At 42.1% G+C, this 20,256-nt stretch overlaps 2 protein-coding genes across 7 annotated transcripts in view; one reads left to right on the forward strand and one right to left on the reverse strand.

Moving 5' to 3' along the window:
- The window catches only part of LOC111975867 (F-BAR domain only protein 1), a 44,517-nt gene extending 39,372 nt beyond the window's left edge, over positions 1-5,145 (forward strand). For both annotated transcript variants that reach the window (XM_024004527.2, XM_024004528.2), the window contains exons 19-27: positions 173-279; positions 573-687; positions 860-974; positions 1,079-1,234; positions 1,341-1,473; positions 1,639-1,835; positions 2,038-2,102; positions 4,215-4,382; positions 4,498-5,145. In XM_024004527.2, coding sequence (XP_023860295.1) covers positions 173-279; positions 573-687; positions 860-974; positions 1,079-1,234; positions 1,341-1,473; positions 1,639-1,835; positions 2,038-2,102; positions 4,215-4,382; positions 4,498-4,526 — 1,085 coding nt within the window. In that variant the 3' untranslated portion in view covers positions 4,527-5,145. The remainder of the gene's footprint in view (positions 1-172; positions 280-572; positions 688-859; positions 975-1,078; positions 1,235-1,340; positions 1,474-1,638; positions 1,836-2,037; positions 2,103-4,214; positions 4,383-4,497) is intronic.
- Positions 5,146-5,237: 92 nt separating this feature from the next.
- The window catches only part of rfx2 (regulatory factor X, 2 (influences HLA class II expression)), an 81,423-nt gene continuing 66,404 nt past the window's right edge, over positions 5,238-20,256 (reverse strand). For all 5 annotated transcript variants that reach the window (XM_024004535.1, XM_024004533.1, XM_024004534.1 and 2 more), the window contains 8 exons: positions 15,110-15,222; positions 14,844-14,995; positions 14,629-14,726; positions 14,359-14,508; positions 14,043-14,251; positions 7,961-8,114; positions 7,719-7,755; positions 5,238-7,610 (listed from right to left, as the gene is read on the reverse strand). In XM_024004535.1, coding sequence (XP_023860303.1) covers positions 7,495-7,610; positions 7,719-7,755; positions 7,961-8,114; positions 14,043-14,251; positions 14,359-14,508; positions 14,629-14,726; positions 14,844-14,995; positions 15,110-15,222 — 1,029 coding nt within the window. In that variant the 3' untranslated portion in view covers positions 5,238-7,494. The remainder of the gene's footprint in view (positions 7,611-7,718; positions 7,756-7,960; positions 8,115-14,042; positions 14,252-14,358; positions 14,509-14,628; positions 14,727-14,843; positions 14,996-15,109; positions 15,223-20,256) is intronic.

Genomic DNA, 20,256 nt, shown 5'->3' on the forward strand with positions numbered 1-20,256 from the left:
CTACACTACTGGGCTCAAATGTCTATGCACTAGCTATATTTTGGGATTGTATTTTTTTTTATTTCCCCAAATATATTTCACACTATTCAAAACGCCACACAGTCTTTTAGTCAACTTCCTCTTGTTTTACAGGTTGTAATATTGGTAATTTCCCTCTCTCCTTCCTCTCCAGGTTCAAGGCATAGCTTCAGGCAGCACAGTGCAGAGCTGCTGGTGGCAGCCCCCCCCAGACCAGCCAGAGCCAAGAGGTCCTCAGGCAGACTGAGTGGCTGTGAGAGAGTGAGTGTCCTCAGGGAGATCACCCTGACTATAGCAGCTCAGGTCTGGTCTCACTCAGACCTGTGGCTTTTGCAGCTATAAGTCTGACAAGCAAGGCTAGAACAGTGGTCCTGTTCATTCTTCCAAACATGAATGATGACTGTAGAAAAAAAGGTTACAACTAAAATATGTTTCTGATTGAGCCGAGCAGAGAAAATGTTCTGTGAAGAGGGTATGTTCTGAACGATGACATTCTCCACACATCCTCTCTGGTTCCTCCACACTGTAACCTTTATGTATCCCTGTCGTCTCAGTCCAGGTCAGTGTGCTCATCTCCTCTGCCGGACCCCAGCCTGGACTTCACCTCATCCTCCTCCTCCAGCCCTAGTGAGTGGGGGGCCCAGACCCATGCCACCAGCCCTGCTAGAGGTGGGCAGCCCTCACCCCTCTCACACCTGCACAAAGACCACACACGCCTACACAGTTAGTCTAAACAACAATTTTCATACCAATATTTCAAAGATACCCAATAGCATAAAGCACTTATGAATAAGGACATTGTGCCTTGAACTTGTCTTAGACATGGCTATTTTCCCCACAGTGCATCTGTCTCGCGGGCCGAGCCCAATCTCCCTGAGCACCCAGGAGTCCTGGCCTGTGGCTGCAGCCATCACAGAATACATCAACGCTTACTTCAAAGGTGGACAGCATAACCGGTCAGTATACCTAAGCCCTCTGTACACCAGATCCAATGTTATTACCTTTTATACACAGACCTGCTGAAAGCGAAGCGTGTGCGCATCTCTCTTCTCTTCTCCAGCTGTCTGGTGAAGATCACAGGAGATCTCACCATGTCTTTTCCTGCTGGAATAACTTGTATCTTCACTGCTAACCCAAACACCCCAGTCCTCAGCTTTCGATTGGTCAACATCTCCCGGGTTGACCACTTTCTGCCCAATCAGAAGTTGCTCTACAGGTAGATGAATATGTGCTATGGGATTGGTTGTGGGGTTATGATATATAGACATATTGCGGAAATGGTAGGATATGTCTCATTCTCCTGAGTGTGTTATTCTCCACAGTGACCCCTCTCAGAGTGACCCAGACACCAGGGACTTCTGGTTCAACATGCAGGCACTGAACCTTTACCTGCAGAGAGAGGCTGAGCTCAACCCTCTGGCCTCCTACTATAACGTGGCCCTACTCAAGTACCAGGTGACTGATGAAGTACAGTGGAACTCTTACCCTCTGTCATCTGACCTTTCAAGTATTCTTCAAGATACACGTTTTCCCCTGTCTTCCAAATGACAGCATTGTCCTAACATCAACAGCCTCTCCCAACTCTGTTCTTCTTTTCGCATTCCTTCCCTCCCTTCTCAGGTGTCGTCCCAGGACCCTGGTCGTGCTCCCCTTCTGTTGTCAGCAGAGTGCCAGCGGAGTGGCACAGTGACCCGTGTGTCCCTGGACTATCACTGCTGCCCGGCCACTGCCCCCTCCACCCAGCTCACTGCTGTGCAGGTGCTGCTACCCCTCGACCACACCGCCACAGACCTGCAGTGCCATCCCCCCGCATGCTGGTGAGCAGGGGGAGGTGGGAATGGAAAGAGGGATAGAGGGACGTATGAATGGGTGGGGAGTGGGAGGAGATATGGAAGGGAGGCAGAGATGAAGGGTGGATAAATGGGGAGAACAGGAGAAGGTCTGGATACTTTAGACTGGGAGAGAGAGGAAGGATAGTGGACTGGGTGGGCCTCACTGACCCTTTGTCTGCCTTCACAGGAATACTAAGGAACGACGGCTACTGTGGAAGCTACCCAACCTCTCCCCCACCAACCAAAGCAAAGGTTACTGTCTTGTCAACAGTACACCCACACCCATCTCATTTAATGGCCACATATCAGTCATATTCTAGCTATAGAAATATAAATGCACATTTTTACAAGTCTAGTCTTTGACAACATAATTGCATTGAGTGCCACCCGTTTCTCTATTGTAATATGCAGCCTCTGAAGGTATCAGTCTTAAATATCAAGATTAGCAGATGAAAGCTGAGCCTGTGAGTGGGAGATTGGTAACACTGCTATTTATAGGCCTTACAAATAGAGGGAAGTTTGGGGAATATTAAAGGCTGAACATTAGTTTATAGGCAGTGATCAGAATCTCGTAAAGGTTACAATAACTGCTTTACTGGTCATCCGATCCAAATAGCTTTCTCCCTCCTTGGAACAGAGCCTTCAGAAAGTATTCATTCCACTTTGTTGTGTTACATACATTTTTTCCTCACCCATCTACACATTATACCTCATAATAAAAAACTTGACATTTTAGCACATTTATTTCAATTAAATACAGAAATATCAAATTGACATAATGCAAAAAACATACCAGTCAGCATAGCGGGACAAGAAAGCAAGAAAGACCGACGGCAAAAGCAAGCCAGCACGACGGTATGCGCTGCTATGGTGATTTCGGTATAGAAACAACAGCCGGTGCAAATCAACATCCGGTAGAAAACAACGCAAAGGCAGACTGCAAAAGTTGAAATATTTTAACTATGGTGGCAAGTCCTGTCTACCGTGGCGCCTGACGGCATTTACTGTCGTGCTCTCATTGAAAACAATGACATCCGGTTTGCCGTCTACCTCGTACCATCTAAACACAGGATAAGTATTCACACCCGAGTCAATACTTTTGTAGAAGCACTTTTGGCGGCGATTACAGCTTTGTCATCTTGGGTATGTCTGTATCAGCTTTGCACATCTGGATTTGGTGATTTTCTCACATTCTTCCTTGTAGATTTTCTCAAGCTCTGTTAAGTTAGATGGGGAATGGCGGAGAACAGCAACCTTCACATCTTTCCACATATCTTCAATGGATTCAAGTCTGGGCTTTGGCTGGGCCACTCACATTCTTGTTCTGAGCCATTCCAGCGTTGCTTTGGCTGTATGCGTGCGGTCATTGTCCTGTTGGAACGTACTTCGCCCCCAGTCTAAGGTCGTTTGCACTCTGAAGCAAGTTCTCAAGGATTTGCCTGTATTTGGCTCCATTTATTGTTCCCTCTTTCCTTACCAGTCTTCCAGTCTCTTCTGCTGAAAAGCACTACCATGCTTCAGGGTAGGGATGGTGTTAGATGGGTGATGAGCTGTGTCTGGTTTTCTCCAGACATAGTGCTTTGCATTCAGGCCAAAGTTTAAAAAAAAATCTCACCAGACCACAATCTTTTGCCTTATGCTCGTAGTCTTTCACGTGCCTTTTTCTCAGGAGTGGCTTCCTTCTGGCCTCTCTCTCGTGAAGTGCTGTAGAGACTGTTGTCATTCTGGCAGGTTCTCCCATCTCAGCCAAGGAACTCTAGTTCTGTCTGAGTGGTCATTGGGTTCTTGGTCACCTCCCTGACCAAGGTCCTTCTTGACCGGTAGTTCCATATGTTTTCCATTTCCCAATGATGAGTGGTCTTGGAAACTTTCAACACTCTAGAAATTGTCACAATTATATATCGGCGATCTACGGACAGCTCTGACATGCACTGTCAACTTAGGACATTATATAGGCACGTGTATTTCTTTCTAAATCATGTCCAAACAATTGAATTGATCACAGGTGGACTCTGATCAAGTTATAGTGACATCAAGGATGATCAAAGGAAATTGGATGCACCTGAGCTCAATTGAGTGTGAATACTTAGATATATCTGTTTTGCATTTCTAAAAACATGTTTTCACATTGTAGATGGGTGAGAAATATTGAATACATTTAATTCAGGCTATATAACACAACAAAATGTGGAATAAGTCAATGGGTATGAATACTTTCTGAAGGCAATCATTTCAGTGGCCAGTCTGGCCACCAATCTACCTGACGATAACAGATTGTACTGTCCGATTGCCACAAGTCAGTGTGATTAACTTGCTTCTGTTAGGAGGGGAACTGAAGAATGTGTCACTTGTTGGTTGTTCCAGGCTCTGGCACTCTGTGTGCTAGCTGGCAGTGCCTAGAGGTTCCTCGCGGCCCTCCCCCCAGCCTGGCAGTCCAGTTTGTGGGATCGGGGGCCTCCCTTTCGGGCATGGACGTGGAGCTGGTGGGCAACCGTTACCGCATGTCCCTGGTAAAGAAGAGATTTGCCACAGGTAGAGTAACATGTTACTAGGCCTGGCCAATAAGATACAGTATGTGGGGCCTGGAGTTTCACAAGGTAGTATGACATGAACATTTATCAACTTCACACCTTTGTCTCCTTGGCAGGGAAGTACATGGCAGGCTGCACCTTGTGAGGAGGAGTAGGAATGACCAGGTCACCGTTGGGAGTTCCTGGAGTACACATTGCACTTTTAGGCCTCTGGGCCATACCAACCTAGTCGCCCAGGAGGGAGAGAACAGACAGACTAGGATGGTTTTGACTTTGGGACCACACATCGTGCTCACTCTTTTCCCCCCAAACTTGTTGTGTATGGTGTCCTGACCGCTAAGGACCAAACTCATTATGGGACCTAGACTTTATTATTTTTGTATCTTTCAGCCCTGCGTCGTACATAATCCTTTTCTCTTTGTACTGAATCTTGTTCTGTTTGCATTGTGTGCCTTTATATCAGCAGTTAAACTGGATATAAGAAGTTGGTTTTATTGAAGAGAAATCGTTTATGAATAAACATACTACTTGTCAAACAGAATTGCCATGGAATATTTCGGGAGAAAATGCATGTCTAGTCTGAGGGCTCTATTCAATCTATCGCTAAAGGGTTACAGATTGTGATAGAAATGTAATTTCCAATTGATCCGACATATGCACCGTTTACTGTGAATGCGGAACATCGCCTTTAAATTTCAATCACACTTACGCGATACTATTTTTATAGAGCACTTAATCATTGAGTGGTTACAGTAATAACAGTTAATTTGCCAGGACACAAATGCTAGTAAACCTATTGTTTTTCCCAAAAGAGGTTTCATTTGACATATTTAAGAAATAAAAGCTTGGCCAAACAGATGGTTTAATACCAATTTATTACACATTGACCAGTACAAAATACAGTTGAACTATGCAGTTTGTTACAGACTTGTCTGCCCTCAGGCTAGGTAAAGTGTAGTCAAGAACAGGTTTAAAAATACATAAAAATAAGGGTTCAAAATACAGAAGAACCAGATCTAGTTCAATAAAAAAATGATCCTCAGCCAAGTCAAAACAGATTTACAAGAAACAAAGTACACATAGAAATTACTTTCCAACGCACTTAAAGGCAAAGTACTGTGACAGGCACGGGTTACAAAGAGCCTTCAATAACTCAAGCTCAGGATTCTTATAGCTACTACAAAATCTGAGGGGGAACAGGGGAAACTCAACCAAAAGTGTTTAGAGAAAAACGCTCCATGTCGGTTGTAATTTCCAGTTGAGCAGACATATTTACCGCGAATGCAGAAACATTACAATCACACTATATTGCTGATCTTCAGAGCAACTGATTTAAATCAGCTATATTTTTTCATAAATAGAAATTCTCTCAATATGGGCAAGTGACTGCCGATTTTATAGGGCATTTACACCCCAAATATCAACGTTGTTTGTTAAATATTGATGTGTTGACCAGATGACACAGAAAATTATCAAAAGAAGACACACATCAGTCCCAGCCACTAAATAAAGCAAGGAGGACATCCCCTTTAAAAACACAAACAGTACAGTATGGGGAGAGATAAATGATTGGGGAAAGACCAAGTGATACCAAAGGCCATTGATGAACACAGATTTTTTACATCATATTAAGAAATAGTTATATTTTAAAGTTGAACAGTTTGTTGGTTTTGCACAAATCAGCCCTCCTACAGTACAATTGTACGGCTATATAATAAAATCTTAGAGCAACAGACTCAAAAGCTGTTAGCAATATGAATGAATAAACATGGATTGGGAGATTCTGAATATTTCCTTCCAATCAATATAGAATGAGTCCATTTGAGTAACGGTAAGGGGGAGAGCCTATCTGAACTCAAACAGCATCAGTTGAACTGAACAGATGCAACTAGAGTTTCCTTTTAAGGGTTTTGGCTTCGGAGGTCCAACGTTCTTTCACGTTTTGTTAAATACATACTATTTTACATCCCTTAAGAAATTTGACTTGGCCCAGACATACAGCTCCACAAAATGGATGCCAGACACCTCCAGTTAACCCAGAAGGTAGATCATCATATATATGTACAATCTGGTGGTTTCCTGAACACATTCCACCACTCTCCTTTCAGTCTTTAAAACATATCTAAATGTCTCATCAACATAAGAGGCAACTGGCTTGTCCTAGACTCTGGGGCGTGACATCTAGAAACACCCTGAAGTTCTACAGTCATGGATCAATGAGACGTGCCTTGTGTGCTCCTGAAATTGAGTTTCTGCCAAACGGCATCATAGAATCGTTATCATTTGAATGAAAAGTGATATATACATGGAAAGGGGGAGTTGGTAGAATTAACAGTAAGTGGCTCTCTCTTATAGTGCCTCAAAAGAACAGAGCATAGAAAAGGATGAGGTAACTAATCATATCATATGGCCAGGGTGTTAAGAGGTCCCTGCCTTCCAATCAACTATGAGACTAGGGGCCTACTGACATACCCAAGAGTGGCCACGCTGGTGGGAGAGGGACAAGTCCTTTGCGTCAGTGGGTTGCATCAATGTGGGTTGAGCTGCCAGTAGCAACAGAGGCAACATGTATAGTATACTCCTACAGGTTTAAAGGTGCTTTAGAATGTCTGAGGTTCTGAAACAATACATTCATACTGCGGTAGAGGCACAGCTGAGGGAGGAGATAGACATCTGTAGTAGTGGCGGTTAAAGAGTTATCATCTAAGGCACTGGAATTACACAGCTAATAAAGGATAAGATACACACCACTCATTCGAAGTTACACGTATCCAACATCGGTACTGCACAAAGTCATCCTGAATCACAGTTGCAAAACGGGAACAAGTGAACGGAGAGAAATTAGAACTGTATACCCCTGTCAGGTCAAACCAGCCCCCCTTGGTGAGCATACATTGTTTCCCCTGGGATAAAGATCCCCTCCCCTTTAACTACACTAACTAGGAGGTGTGGTAGGGTAGGGGCTGAGCCTAGTACTCTTCTCTATATACACTGAACACACTGGCTGTGTAGCGGGCTGGGCTAGCCACTCTGTGTGCTGACAGGACCAGAAGGGCCCAGGGCAGCAGCAGGGCTCCTGGAGTAGTGGGCTATGGCCCTCACCTCATTCGGTCTCAGATTTCCTGCAGCGAGTGGTTGATTTCGATCCTCTCTCTTTTCACGGCCGGCTCGTTGGGCCCTCGGCCCTCGTCACTGCCTATGTCACTCATGTCATCTGAGAAGGATGGGTCTAAGATGGGAAAAACAGCAGTTAAGAGCTAGGTAAAGTCTAGGTTTATACCACATTGAGACTGATAGGGAAAACGAGGACACTAGGAGCCAGCGGGAGTAGACCTACCTTTGTCCATGAGCATCATCGAGTTAAGGTCACTGAACTGTGTTTCAGAAGAGAGGAAAACTGTGATTAGTAATGTACTAATACAGATTTACATGCTGTCAACAGGCCATATTACTCATAATCAAAAGCGTTGACCATGGAACCTGGTGTGCGATGAAATATGCATAATTATTTCAGTGAATTTTGCAGGAGTTCCACAGAATCGCTCAAGGAAACAGGTACATAAAAGCTCTCCCACTCACCTCTCCCATGACAGCGATGGGCGTCTCTCCGGTTGCCTGGGCGACGCGGTGCTCCACCAGGTAGAACATGTACTCATCGTAGAGCAGTCTGATGAGGTGGAAGGAGCCGAAACTAGCAGCACTACGCAGGGTCAGGTCCCTGATCACCATGGAGCTGTGGGGAGGGAGTGGGGGAGAGAAAGAGAGGGCCATCAGAGAGAGATTACATTAACACAGCCCTACTGAGCTTGAATGTGCCCCTGGCACACAAAGCTAATCACCACATTCATCAGCCTGCAAATACTCCCACACCTTGGTGAAAAGCAGCTACATTTTACATTTATATTGCACATATAGTGGCAAACAAAGATATTGGCACACTCACTTTTCTTAAATAATTAGCTATTTCTAAAATAAGTTAAAATTGAAAAAAAAAACTTTGTCCCCACACCTTGTAATTGGAATTGTCAACATTGCAGAACCAATTTCAATTTGTAAACTTAAGTTGGCATGGACAAAATGATTGGCACGGAGCTAGTACTTGGTTGCACAGTCTTTGGCSAAGATGACTGTAGATAAACTATCTTTCTGAGCTTGCTGCTCCTTTCTACTGGCAATTTTGCCCACTTGTCAGCATTCAAAGAGAATAACACCCTCCCTACAATCAAACATGGGGTGTCTCAATGCTGTGGGGTTGCTTAGCTGCCTCTGGTACTGGGGGCCTTGAACGTGTGCAAGACATCATGAAATCAGCCAATTATCAAGGTGTTTTGGAGTGCAGTGTCCAAAAACGGTCTCTGTTGAAGGTTGTGAGTCTTCCAACAGTACAACAACCCTAAACACACCATGGAATGGTTCAAGAAGACTGGAGTGGCCAGCTAAAGCCTTGTTCACACTGCAGGCCTTAATGATCACAGCAGTTTTGTTTTGGACTACTGACTGTCCAAACGGTGAAGTTATAATTGACCAAATCGGATGTGTGTGTTCCGACAGCAATCATTTGCTGACAAGCCTACACTAGTTGTCATAGTAACGATGGGTGTGCAGTCGTGTAGGCTAGTGGTGGTGCTTGTGGTTCCTATCACTCAGAAGTTATGTAGCAAGCTAAGGTGACAACAATGCCTTCCATGGAAGTTTCCCAGTTACTGTGAATGTTCAAAATCATAGGGTTAGAAAACACTTTTTTGGCTAGGCGCAGCAGTCAACTAGCTAGCTGTTTAGCTTTCCAGCACATTCACTCATTTTTTTGTAAACAATAAACAGGCTAGTTAGCTACCACATGTTCTTGTCAAACTGTCAGAGTAGCAATGAATAACAGTCTAAAAACCACTTGAGGGGGGGCTCTTGAGTGGCGCAGAGGTCTAAGGCGTTACTAGAGACCCGGGTTCATTCCCGGGCGCAGTCATTCCCAGAGCGCAGTCAGATTTTGGCCAGGAATCAGATTTGTATCCGATTTCAAATCAAATACACATATTTAGCAGATGTTATTGCGGGTGTAGCAAAATGCTTGTGTTCCTAGCTCTAACAGCGCAGTAGTATCTAACAATTAACAACAATACATACAAATCTAAAAGTAAAAGAATGGAATAAAGAAATATATGAATGTTAGGATGAGCAATGTCAGAGTGGCAATGACTAAAATACAGTAGAATACAGTATATACATATGAAATGAGTAAAGCAGTATGTAAACATTAAAGTGACTAGCGTTCCATTATTAAAGTGAACAGTGATTCAATGTCTACGTACAGTGCATTCGGAAAGTATTCAGACTCATTGAGTTTTTCCACATTTTGTTACGTTACAGCCTTAATCTAAAATGGATCAAATATTTTTTTTTGCTCATCAAACTATACACAATACCCAATTATGACAAAGCAAAAACGTTTATTTTAGCTCATTTATAAAAAAAATCCCAAAACTGAAATATCACATTTACTATTTACACCCTTTACTGAGTACTTTGTTGAAGCACCTCTGGCAGCGATTACAGCCTTGAGTCTTCTTGGGTATGACGCTACAAGCTTGGCACACCTGTACTTGTGGAGTTTCTCCCATTCTTCTCTGCAGATCTTCTCAAGCTCTGTCAGGTTTGATGGGGAGCGTTGCTACACAGATCTCTTCAGGTCTCTCCAGAGATGTTCAATCAGGTTTAAGTCTGGGATCTGGCTGGGCCAATCAAGGACATTCAGAGACTTGTCCGGAAGCCACTCCTGCATTGTCTTGGCTGTGTGCTTAGGGTCGTTGTCCTGTTGGAAGGTGAACCTTCGCCCCAGTCTGAGGTCCTGAGCTTCAATCAGAACCCCTTTCACCCGTAGAGGGGGGAAGGATAAAACTAGTAGGGATTGACATTCACATCCTGTTGTAAATCAAGGGAGAAGATCCAGGCCTGTTCTCTCAAAATTCACCAAAGAAATGTTCTTTGTCTCAACATAACAGTCTCAGCGGGAAAAAGGTAACATGTTCAAAAGCGAATACTGGAACAATATTTCAAACTAGGAACGTGAGGAATGGTAAGATGCGATCTATAGAACACTAATATCATTTTGTGATGTCATTAAAAATGTTATAAAGGAAATACTGTAACTTGGAAAATACACACTATATAGCTGAAGTTACCATACTATGGGTTGTGCATGTAATCTGAAAAATTAGTGTTTTTGTTGAGGGGGGATGTGATTTGACAAGTTAAGAGAATTATTTTCAATAATTTTGCACAGTGAGTAATCACCACCCCGAAGTGAGGTCAGGGAACCGCCCCTTTCGAGCAAAAGGTATAAATGGGTTAAGAAAAAACCCACATTTCACGCTTTTTCTGGTTCAGCCGCAGCTACACGTTTAAAATGGTTTGAAGCTTGAATCTCAACCAGAGTTGGAGTCTAAAAACAAAATCACCTCCCGGACAATCACTGGTACGACTGATTAGCTGTCCTAAGTAAGGTATCTTTGAAAGTGACCATCCTGTTGCTCTGCTCAAAGCATCGTATTACGCTACTCTCATCCCCCCACTGGGGAATCATCTTCAAAGAAACATCTTCAAGAGCGAATGGAAGGAAAATCAACTCTGTAGTTCTGTTCAGGACTAGATGACAAGTCACAGGATACCGGGCAACTACGAAGAAGGACAACAGTAGAAGAGTTGTTGGCACCATTTTGGACAATCAGAGCCTTACAAGCATGCCGTAAAAAGGCTCAACCCCCTTATCAAGACTGGCCCGTTCACCGAGAGATCCCAGGCATTTCACGTAAATGCATTCATGATTTCATGCTCAAAGCGGACAGTGGTTCGTGTGCAAAATATATGGTTATTGTACGTGAGAGTAGTTTCTGAATGTGGTAATGTTAAGTGTCTCTCTCTCCCTCTCCATCTCTTCTTTAACTTCTCTAGGGTAGGGGGCAGCATTTTCACGTTTGGATGAAAAACATACCCAAATTCAACTGCCAGTTACTCATCGCCAGGAGATAAGATATGCATATTATTAGGAGATTTGGATAGAAAACACTATGAAGTTTCTAAAACTGTTTGAATCATGTCTGTGAGTATAATAGAACTTATTTAGCAGGCGAAACCCCGAGGACAAACCATTCAGGTTTTTTATTTTTTTGAGGTCACTGTCTTTTCCATGAGTTTTCATTGTGAAACCAGATTTCTAAGCAACTTGCTTGCAGTTCCTACGGCTTCCACTGGATGTCAACAGTTGTGAGAAATAGGTTGAGGTTATTCCTTTGTGTAATGAAGAAATACGGCCACCTTGAAGTCGAGGCACTCCTGGTGTCCTAGACATGCGTTTCAATCAAACAGAAGGCATGCTACATATCGTTTTAATCCTGTATTGAACACATATCACGTCTTCAATTTTATTGATTATTAACGTTATAAAATACCTAAAGTTGTATTACATAAGTAGTTTGACATTTTTTGGCAAAGTTTACAGGTAACCTTTGATATATTTTGTCATCATGTTTGAGCAAGTTGGAACCAGTGTTTTTCTGGATCAAACGCGCCAAATAAATGGACATTTTGGACATATATCGACGGAATTATTCGAACAAAAGGACCATTTGTGATGTTTATGGGACATATTGGAGTGCCAACAACAGAAGCTCGTCAAAGGTAAGGCATGAATTATATTTTTATTCTGCGTTTTGTGTCGCTCCTGCAGGGTTGAAATGTTTTCTCTCTTTTGTTTACAATGGTGCTATGCTCAGATAATAGCATCGTATGCTTTCGCTGAAAAGCCTATTTGAATTCTGACATGTTGGCTGGATTCACAACCAGTGTAGCTTTAATTTGATATCTTTCATGTGTGATTTATTGAAAGTTTGATTTTATAGTAATTTTCATAGTCATTCATTTTAATGTGGCGCTATGCATTTTCTCAGGCATTTGCCAAGTGATACAGTAGAGTCTTGCCTAAACTCAGATTTTTGGATATAAATATGAACTTTACCGAACATAAAATACATGTATTGTGTAACATGAAGTCCTATGAGTGTCATCTGATGAAGATTATCAAAGGTTAGTGATTAATTTTATCTCTATTTCTGCTTTTTGTTAATGCTCTCTTTAGCTGGAAAAATGGCTGTCTTTTTCTGTGACTTGGCTCATACCTTACATAATCGTTTGGTGTGCTTACGTCGTAAAACCTTTTTGAAATCGGACACTTTGGCTGGATTTACAACAAGTGTAGCTTTAAAATGGTGTAAAATACTTGTATGTTTGAGGAATTTAAATTATGGGATTTCTGTTGTTTTGAATTTGGCGCCCCGCAGTATCACTGGCTGTTGATGAGGTGGGACGCTAACGTCCCACATACCCTAGAGAGGTTAACAAGCATTCACGTGGTGGTCATTCCGCTAGGGACCTGTCTTCAGCGTATTACGTCTCCAGTCAATAACCAGTACAGTGTGTGTTTATCCTATGTTCACATTTAATTAGCTTGTAAATAAATTAAACCAATTTGTGTAGTACTGAATATAAGTAAGGCTCTGGTTTTTGCAGATGCAAGTATTTTACAAAATGATGATATGATACAGGGTTATGATTAATAAGTTGACTATTTATAGGCGTGATAGGTAAAGACCTTTTAGAGTTTAATTTGGGAGATGGTAACTCTAAAGAATCGCTCTCGTGGTGCCCCAGATTCGAATGAGTTAATTGTTACATGAATAATGAAAACAAAAATCGGGTAACAATTAAACATCGTTATTTAGATAAATAACAGTCTTCAGATTAATGTTAAAGTCAAGTCACGACACCACCATGTGTCACGGTAGGGATGGTGCCAGGTTTTCTCCGTACGCGATGCTTTGCATTCAGGCCAAAGAGTTCAATCAGACCAGATTATCTTGTTTCTCATGGTCAGAGTCTTTAGGTGCCTTTTGGCAAACTCCAAGCGGGCTTTCATGTGCCTTTTACTGAGGAGTGGCTTCTGTAGGGCCACTAACGTAAAGGCCTGATTGGTGGAGTGCTGTAGAGATGGTTGACTTTCTGGAAAGTTCTCCCATGTATAGATTACTTCTAGAGCTCTGTCAGAGTGACCATCGGGTTCTTGGTCACCTCCCTGACCAAGGCCCTTCTCCCCCGATTTCCACTGTGTTCTTGGGGACCTTCAATGCTACAGAAATGTTTTGGTACCCTTCCCCAAATCTGTGCCGCGACACAATCCTGTCTCGGAGCTCTAAGGACAATTCCTTCGACCTCATGGCTTGGTTTTTGCTCTGACATGCACTGTCAACTGTGGGACATTATATAAACAGGTGTGTGCCTTTCCAAATCATGTCAATCAATTTAAATTTACCACAGGTGGACCAATCAAGTTTTTGACATCTGAAGGATGATCAATGGAAACAGGATGCACATGAGCTCAATTTCAAGTCTCCTAGCAAAGGGTCTGAATACTTATGTAAATAAGAGATCTGTTTTTATTTTTAATGAATGTGCAAAAATTTCGAAGGACCTGTTTTCGCTTTGTCATTATGGGGAATTGTGTGTAGATTGATGAGGGGAAAAAATGATTAAACCCATTTTAGAATAAGGCTGTAAAAAAAGTCAAGGGGTCTGAATATTTTCAGAATGCACTGTTTATAGATTGGGTCCGTACCTGTAGAAGGACCACTTGAGCAGGAACTGTCGTGCGGCCCTGGGAAAGCTGGGGCTACCTTCGTGGGGCTTAAGGACCTGGTTGACCACGTTGTCAAGCCAGGCGGCCCACTGGTCCAGAGAGCTCTGCTGCTGCAGGGTCACCTTGAAGTCCTGCTCCAGCCGCTGGACCACGCTCTCATCACACTGACACACCCACGACGCCTGCTCCTGTTTACCAACACACACAAAACACATCATACAAATAATATGTACAAACACATACGAATAGACATACAGTCAGAACTATCAACAGGTGTTGATAGGTAGAGGCGTACCTGTACGTTGGCGAAGTCGACACGATTGAGGTCGCTGAGCATCTGGTTAATCTGAGAGGTGTTCTGCAGCACGGCGCGGGCCGCCTGGGCCAGGTGGTTCAGAGAGGTGTACCGACGCAGGGTCTGGGCAAATGCACTCACCACCGCTGCCTAGAAAATGCACAGGGGAGAGGTGATTGACTTCACCAGGGAATGTCTCTCAGTGTACCGTTACTACTGTATCTGGGAGTATCCAGGGACACTATCAGAATGTTGGAGCATTTTCTGTACCTTGGTGCGGACAATCTCATTGGGAAAGTCGCTCATAGCTGTGGTCAGCCAGCCCTCCAGACTCTTGGCGAAGTTGCGGATGGCCTGAGTGAGAGTGCCTGCAATACAAAACAGAACCTGGATAAATATAAATGACTGGGGAGGAGTATGTGTTTGACTTGGAGTAGCAATGATGAAGTGTAGTAATAGTGTTGAAGGTATTCAGGTGAACGTACTGGGGACAGGGCGCAGCACGTCAGGGATGAGGATCTCCACCAAGGCCTGGTACAAGATGTGGTCACAGCTCCTCATCCACAGCTTGACAGGCTCATACTTGCACAGAGCAATCAGCTTCTGCCTGGGGATCACCCCCTCCATGTCCTCATCACTACAGACACACATAGCATACAATCACTAACAGCACAGTTTTAAATCACAGAAAACATGCATATAATACCTGCATGTTTTTCCTAATTAAAATAGAGTACTTTAGTGGTCTGACCTGTTGGGGATGGTGGTGGTTCCGTCACTAGATGGCGCTGTTGAAAACCAGAAGGTCTGCCACAGTTTCTCAATGTAGTGGAACTGGAGGTTCATGACCACGTCCAGAGTAGCCTAGGGGAGGAGAGGAGTGGAGGATGGGGAATGACAAAACACACCAAGTGGAGCCATGGCAACCAGACACACAACAAAGTTTCTCTGCAGCAGCCTCCCAACCGAACCCTCAGTTTGAGTGCGAGGCCAAGCCTAACACTGCCTTCCTTCCAACCCATTGATCCCATCCACAACGAGGACCATATTTGAGAGTGACTACGAATGAAACTCTAATATGAATTTAATGTTTGTTTTTTAATAACATGGGTTATAGGGCAAGGACAATACCAGTATCGCGGTATCATGGCAAGGAAACAAAACATGAGGCGGATTTAACTTCTTTAGGAAAACAGCCCTAACGTTGGAAACAATTATGTTGTCATCGAGTCACATTTATTTTACAAAGCTAAAACAAACAATATTTTGCAAACAGCAGGTTTTGAAAGAACCAAAGAGTTGTCTGCTTCGGGTTTTCATTTTTTCCATGGAAAACATATGGCGATACTAGTATCCACCTGGCCCTAATGATTATAGTGTGTGCTATAAGAGCTCCCTGTGACATTGGCAGGCTCAACTCCCCACCCACACATGACTTCCTCATTCCTGTTTGAACTCTAACTTAGAGCTATGAGCATGTGCTACACACTAATCAACACTCCACTGTAACAGATCCATGACAGATTTATTATACTTAAGATTTACTAACTCACTATACAAATTTCCAGTATGGGCTAAAAGGAGACAACTTCAGTGAGAATTTGTAAAAAAGTATTTTATATAAACGTTACACAACAAAGAGACCAGAAACAAAGGCCACAGAAACCCTACAGTAGGTTTTAATAGCACATAGACAGCAGTGAGCGTCCTGTATGTTTTGTCTATCAGTGCTCTGTGGTACAGTGTCTCTCTTCACTATGATTCACACCATGCCCAGAGATTCTCCTTTGGCAGGACATGCTCCCTGTCTCCAGTTACAGCCCAGCACAGTATAGGCTTTCCTTCAATCACATGATATGTTTTTGCTTCCAAGAATCACCATGGCAACCGTGTTTACCGTTGCCCCAGCAACAGCTTAAACACTGAACTCCAAAACAAAAAGGAGAATTCCCCTGCCCCTACAAACAAGTGTTTTACCTCCCCAGTTTTACCACACAGGAAAAACAGCGTGCTGGAGACAGAGGAGAGATAGAGAAAGAGAGAGAGGAGCAGGCTGGGACTGAGGTTCCTTAACGTTGCCCCAACACACATTTACTTCTTAATGTGGTTCCAGGCTGAAGTTTTTATTACTAATTGTATCATTCAACTCAGATTCAACGGCAGGCTTCATTGGCATGGCTGATAGCAGGATATTTGTCTCATCAAAAATCAACTTTGACATTAATAAATTCAAGTATGGAAGCCAAAGCCAATGAAGATGGATGTGGAGGTAATTCATGCATTGCTTGCTTGAACAAATGTTCAAATACAAAATCTACAGCTTTGTTTCCACTGAATGCAGGGTGAGGAATACGTTCTTCCTGAAACTACACCTTGATTTGTCCTTTGTACACTTGTTACCTTTATTTGCTTTGTAAATTTCAATTACCATTAATAATCCTCCTAGTATAAAGTTAACAGATCATTGTTTGCTCACAAAGAGAAAAGCGCATTAACATTAAAAACGCACACACACAGCGCTGTGAGAGTGACAGAAATGCACCGGGCAGATAAAGGCAGGAGCCCATGTGCCCATCCACAGACAAGGCAACACAAAGGCCCAGGGGGAGGCGAGCACAAAGACACCAAGATGTCCACCCAGCACGCTGAAAGGTTAATTGGCATGTCTTAAAGGCTTCGCTGAGATGAAAGGAGGCTGGAACAAAAGGAGCGTGGTGTGGCTGGACAGAGGGAGGCCACGGATAATATCATAAACCCACGGCTTCAGCGCTTTAATTAAGCTCTTCAGGGCCCCTCTCCCTTTCTGTACATCTTCTCTCTGTAGCTTGAAAAGTCCCCAAAATATTTACATTAAACATTTCACTCACTCATCACTGTATCCCATCTAGGGAGGTGGTATTCTCATCAGCCACATTCAACAGTAACTAAGGAGGTTATAGCACCAGCTCTGAAATGGAACTTCCCTCATACATCAACTAGGACAGGACCAATGTTCGCTCAAATTCTTTTCAGCATTGAGCAAATTACAGGTCTTGTGAGCAGAAACACATTTTTTGCGAGCATTCTGTGTAACTTCCGGCGCGCATTAACTGTGAACACAGAGCTGTACACACTAAGTTATAGTTTCAGAAAGTGGCTAATAGGCCTACATTATGCTCAAATAGTCTATCAACAAAACCAATAGAGCAAATGCCATAACATTTCCACATTGATTCAGAAAGTATTCATACCCCTTAACTTTTCCCACATTTTGCTGTGTTACAGCCTGAATTTAAAATGGATTAAATTGAGATAGTGTCACTGGACAACAGTAACACACACACCCCATAATGTCAAAGTGGAATTGGTTTTAGATTTATTTTTATTATTTTTTACAAATGAAGTAAAAACATCTAGATTTTTGAATGACTACCTTGTCTCTGTGCCCCACACATGCAATTATTTGTAAAGTTCTGTAACTAGGCCACTCAGGAACATTCAATTACATCTTAGTAAGCAACTCCAGTGTATATTTGGTCTTATGTTTTAGGTTATTTAATTTTAAATATTTTATTATTACAACAATAACAATATTACACATCAATACAGRGACATTCCTGTGAATACAATGAAAAAAATTAAATAGAACACCAGGCGAACCCCCCCCCCCATTTTTTATTTTTTTTTAAATAATTCAGGACATCATTAATGTGACAAGGCAATGAGACATTAACAGACATTCAGCGACATGACTAATAATTTTGCCTACTTTAAGTTTCACAAGTTTGAGGGATTTATAAAATTGTAATAGTTCAATGAAAAAAAACTACAAAATACAGATTTTTTCCACCCCATTTACATTTGTGAATATAATATTTGGCCAAGAGAATAATAAATGTTAATAAAATAGTTATGATCGGAATTACAAGGATAGGCATAATGCCATTTAACATAATCAAAAGGTAAACATAGGTCATTCTGGAGATTTTACACACAACGATTCATGAATTTCAATCCATAGTTTACTAGAATAGTGGCATGCAAAAAATAAACTCGAAAGATTCTGAATCAAAGGAACAAAAAAAACAAGCATTTTGTTAAAATGTAATCTTTTAAAAATATTCCTTTAACTTTTGGAATGAGTTCCTTTAACTTTTGGGATAACTGGACAAGGTAAAAGGTGTAAAAGGTGTCGCTTTTGACCATAGCATGGGTTGGTCACTTCCATAGCAATATATTGAATTATAGTCACCAAAAATTACTTCACTAACTTCCAATCGTATCCACTTATTTTTGCATTTTTTATCCAAAAGATTTGAGTCATTAATTTGTAAACTTGGAAGAGAGAGAACAAACTCATAATATAACAAAGTGTTCTTAATAAGTCCAAGTAAAGGAAGTGGAATTGCTTTGCAAACCTTCATATATTCTGAGTAATATTAATCTGAAATTTACCAATGAACTCATTAAATAGCAAAAACTCCAATGTTGTCTACCAAATCACATACAAAATGAATACCCTTGTCAAACCAAAGACCTTGAAAATGGATTTCCTATTAATTTGAATAACTCTTATTCCAAATCAATGTTTTGTGGGGGGAAAGAATTGTGCTTGAATATCATTTTCCAGAAAAGTAACATTTGCTGGTGAAACAGACAATTTCACAGGTAATTTGAGGGTCAAAAAGTCCACCAAGTTCATTAAAAATGACTGTTAGGGATATGATACCACATAGAGGTAGGATTAGACAGACAATTTCAACCACTTAATTCTAAAAGCACCCACCAACGACTCAAAATCAATAGCCTCAATGATCATAGTCTTTCACTAATTGTGATTTACAAATAGAATGCGTTTTATTCCCCCAAACAAATCTAAATAACATAATTAACTTTTTTATGTTACTAGAAGAAAGAAAAAGGGACCGACTTGGGAAAATTATTCTAGATAAACCATTAGTCTTGGTGTCCTGTGTGAATTCATGTATGCTCCCTCTAATTCTCTTTTTTTCCGCTCTTCTCTCTGAGGACCGGAGCCCTAGGACCATGCCTCAGGACTACCTGGCCTGATGACGCCTTGCTGTCCCCAGTCCACCTGGTCTTGCTGCTGCTCCAGTTTCAACTGTTCTGTCTGCGGCTATGGAATCCTGACCTGTTCACCGGACGTTCTACCTTGTCCCGGACCTGCTGTTTTCGACTCTCTCTTTACTGCACCTGCTGTCTCTAACTCTGAATGATCGGCTATGAAAAGCCAACTGACATTTACTCTTGAGGTGCTGACCTGTTGCACCCTCTACAACCACTGTGATTATTATTATTATTATTATTATTATTATTATACCCTGCTGGTCATCTATGAATGTTTGAACATCTTTGCCATGTACTGTTATAATCTCCACTCATCACATCCAGAAGAGGACTGGCCACCCCACAGAGCCTGGTTCCTCTAGGTTCCTGCCTTTCTAGGGAGTTTTTCCTAGCCACCGTGCTTCTACATCTGCATTGCTTGCTGTTTGGGGTTTTAGGCTGGGTTTCTATACAGCACTTTGTGACATCGGCTGATTCTAAGGTGTCAAAAGCCTTAAAAAAAAGTATATTATTTTTATATAAAGCCATCACTGTAATCTAAAATATCTAAAACCAAATCGTATATGGTTATGGATACTCCTTCCTTTAATAAGGCTGATTGAGATTCACTGATTATATCATCAAGGCCTTTTTTCAGCCGATTGGCATAGACATGGGCTAGTAACTTAGAGTCCGTTTCCAACATGATTGGTCTCCAATTGTCCAGGTAAAGAGAGTCCTTCTTTGGTTTGGGTATAAGAACTATTTGTCCCTGTCTCAAAGGAGGTGGTAAGATCGCATTAGCAAAACCCTCTTTGTAGACCGAAAGAAATAACTCTTAATATCAGGCCA

The sequence above is a fragment of the Salvelinus sp. IW2-2015 genome, linkage group LG16, assembly GCF_002910315.2.
Source record: "Salvelinus sp. IW2-2015 linkage group LG16, ASM291031v2, whole genome shotgun sequence".
Taxonomy (NCBI): Eukaryota; Metazoa; Chordata; class Actinopteri; order Salmoniformes; family Salmonidae; genus Salvelinus; species Salvelinus sp. IW2-2015.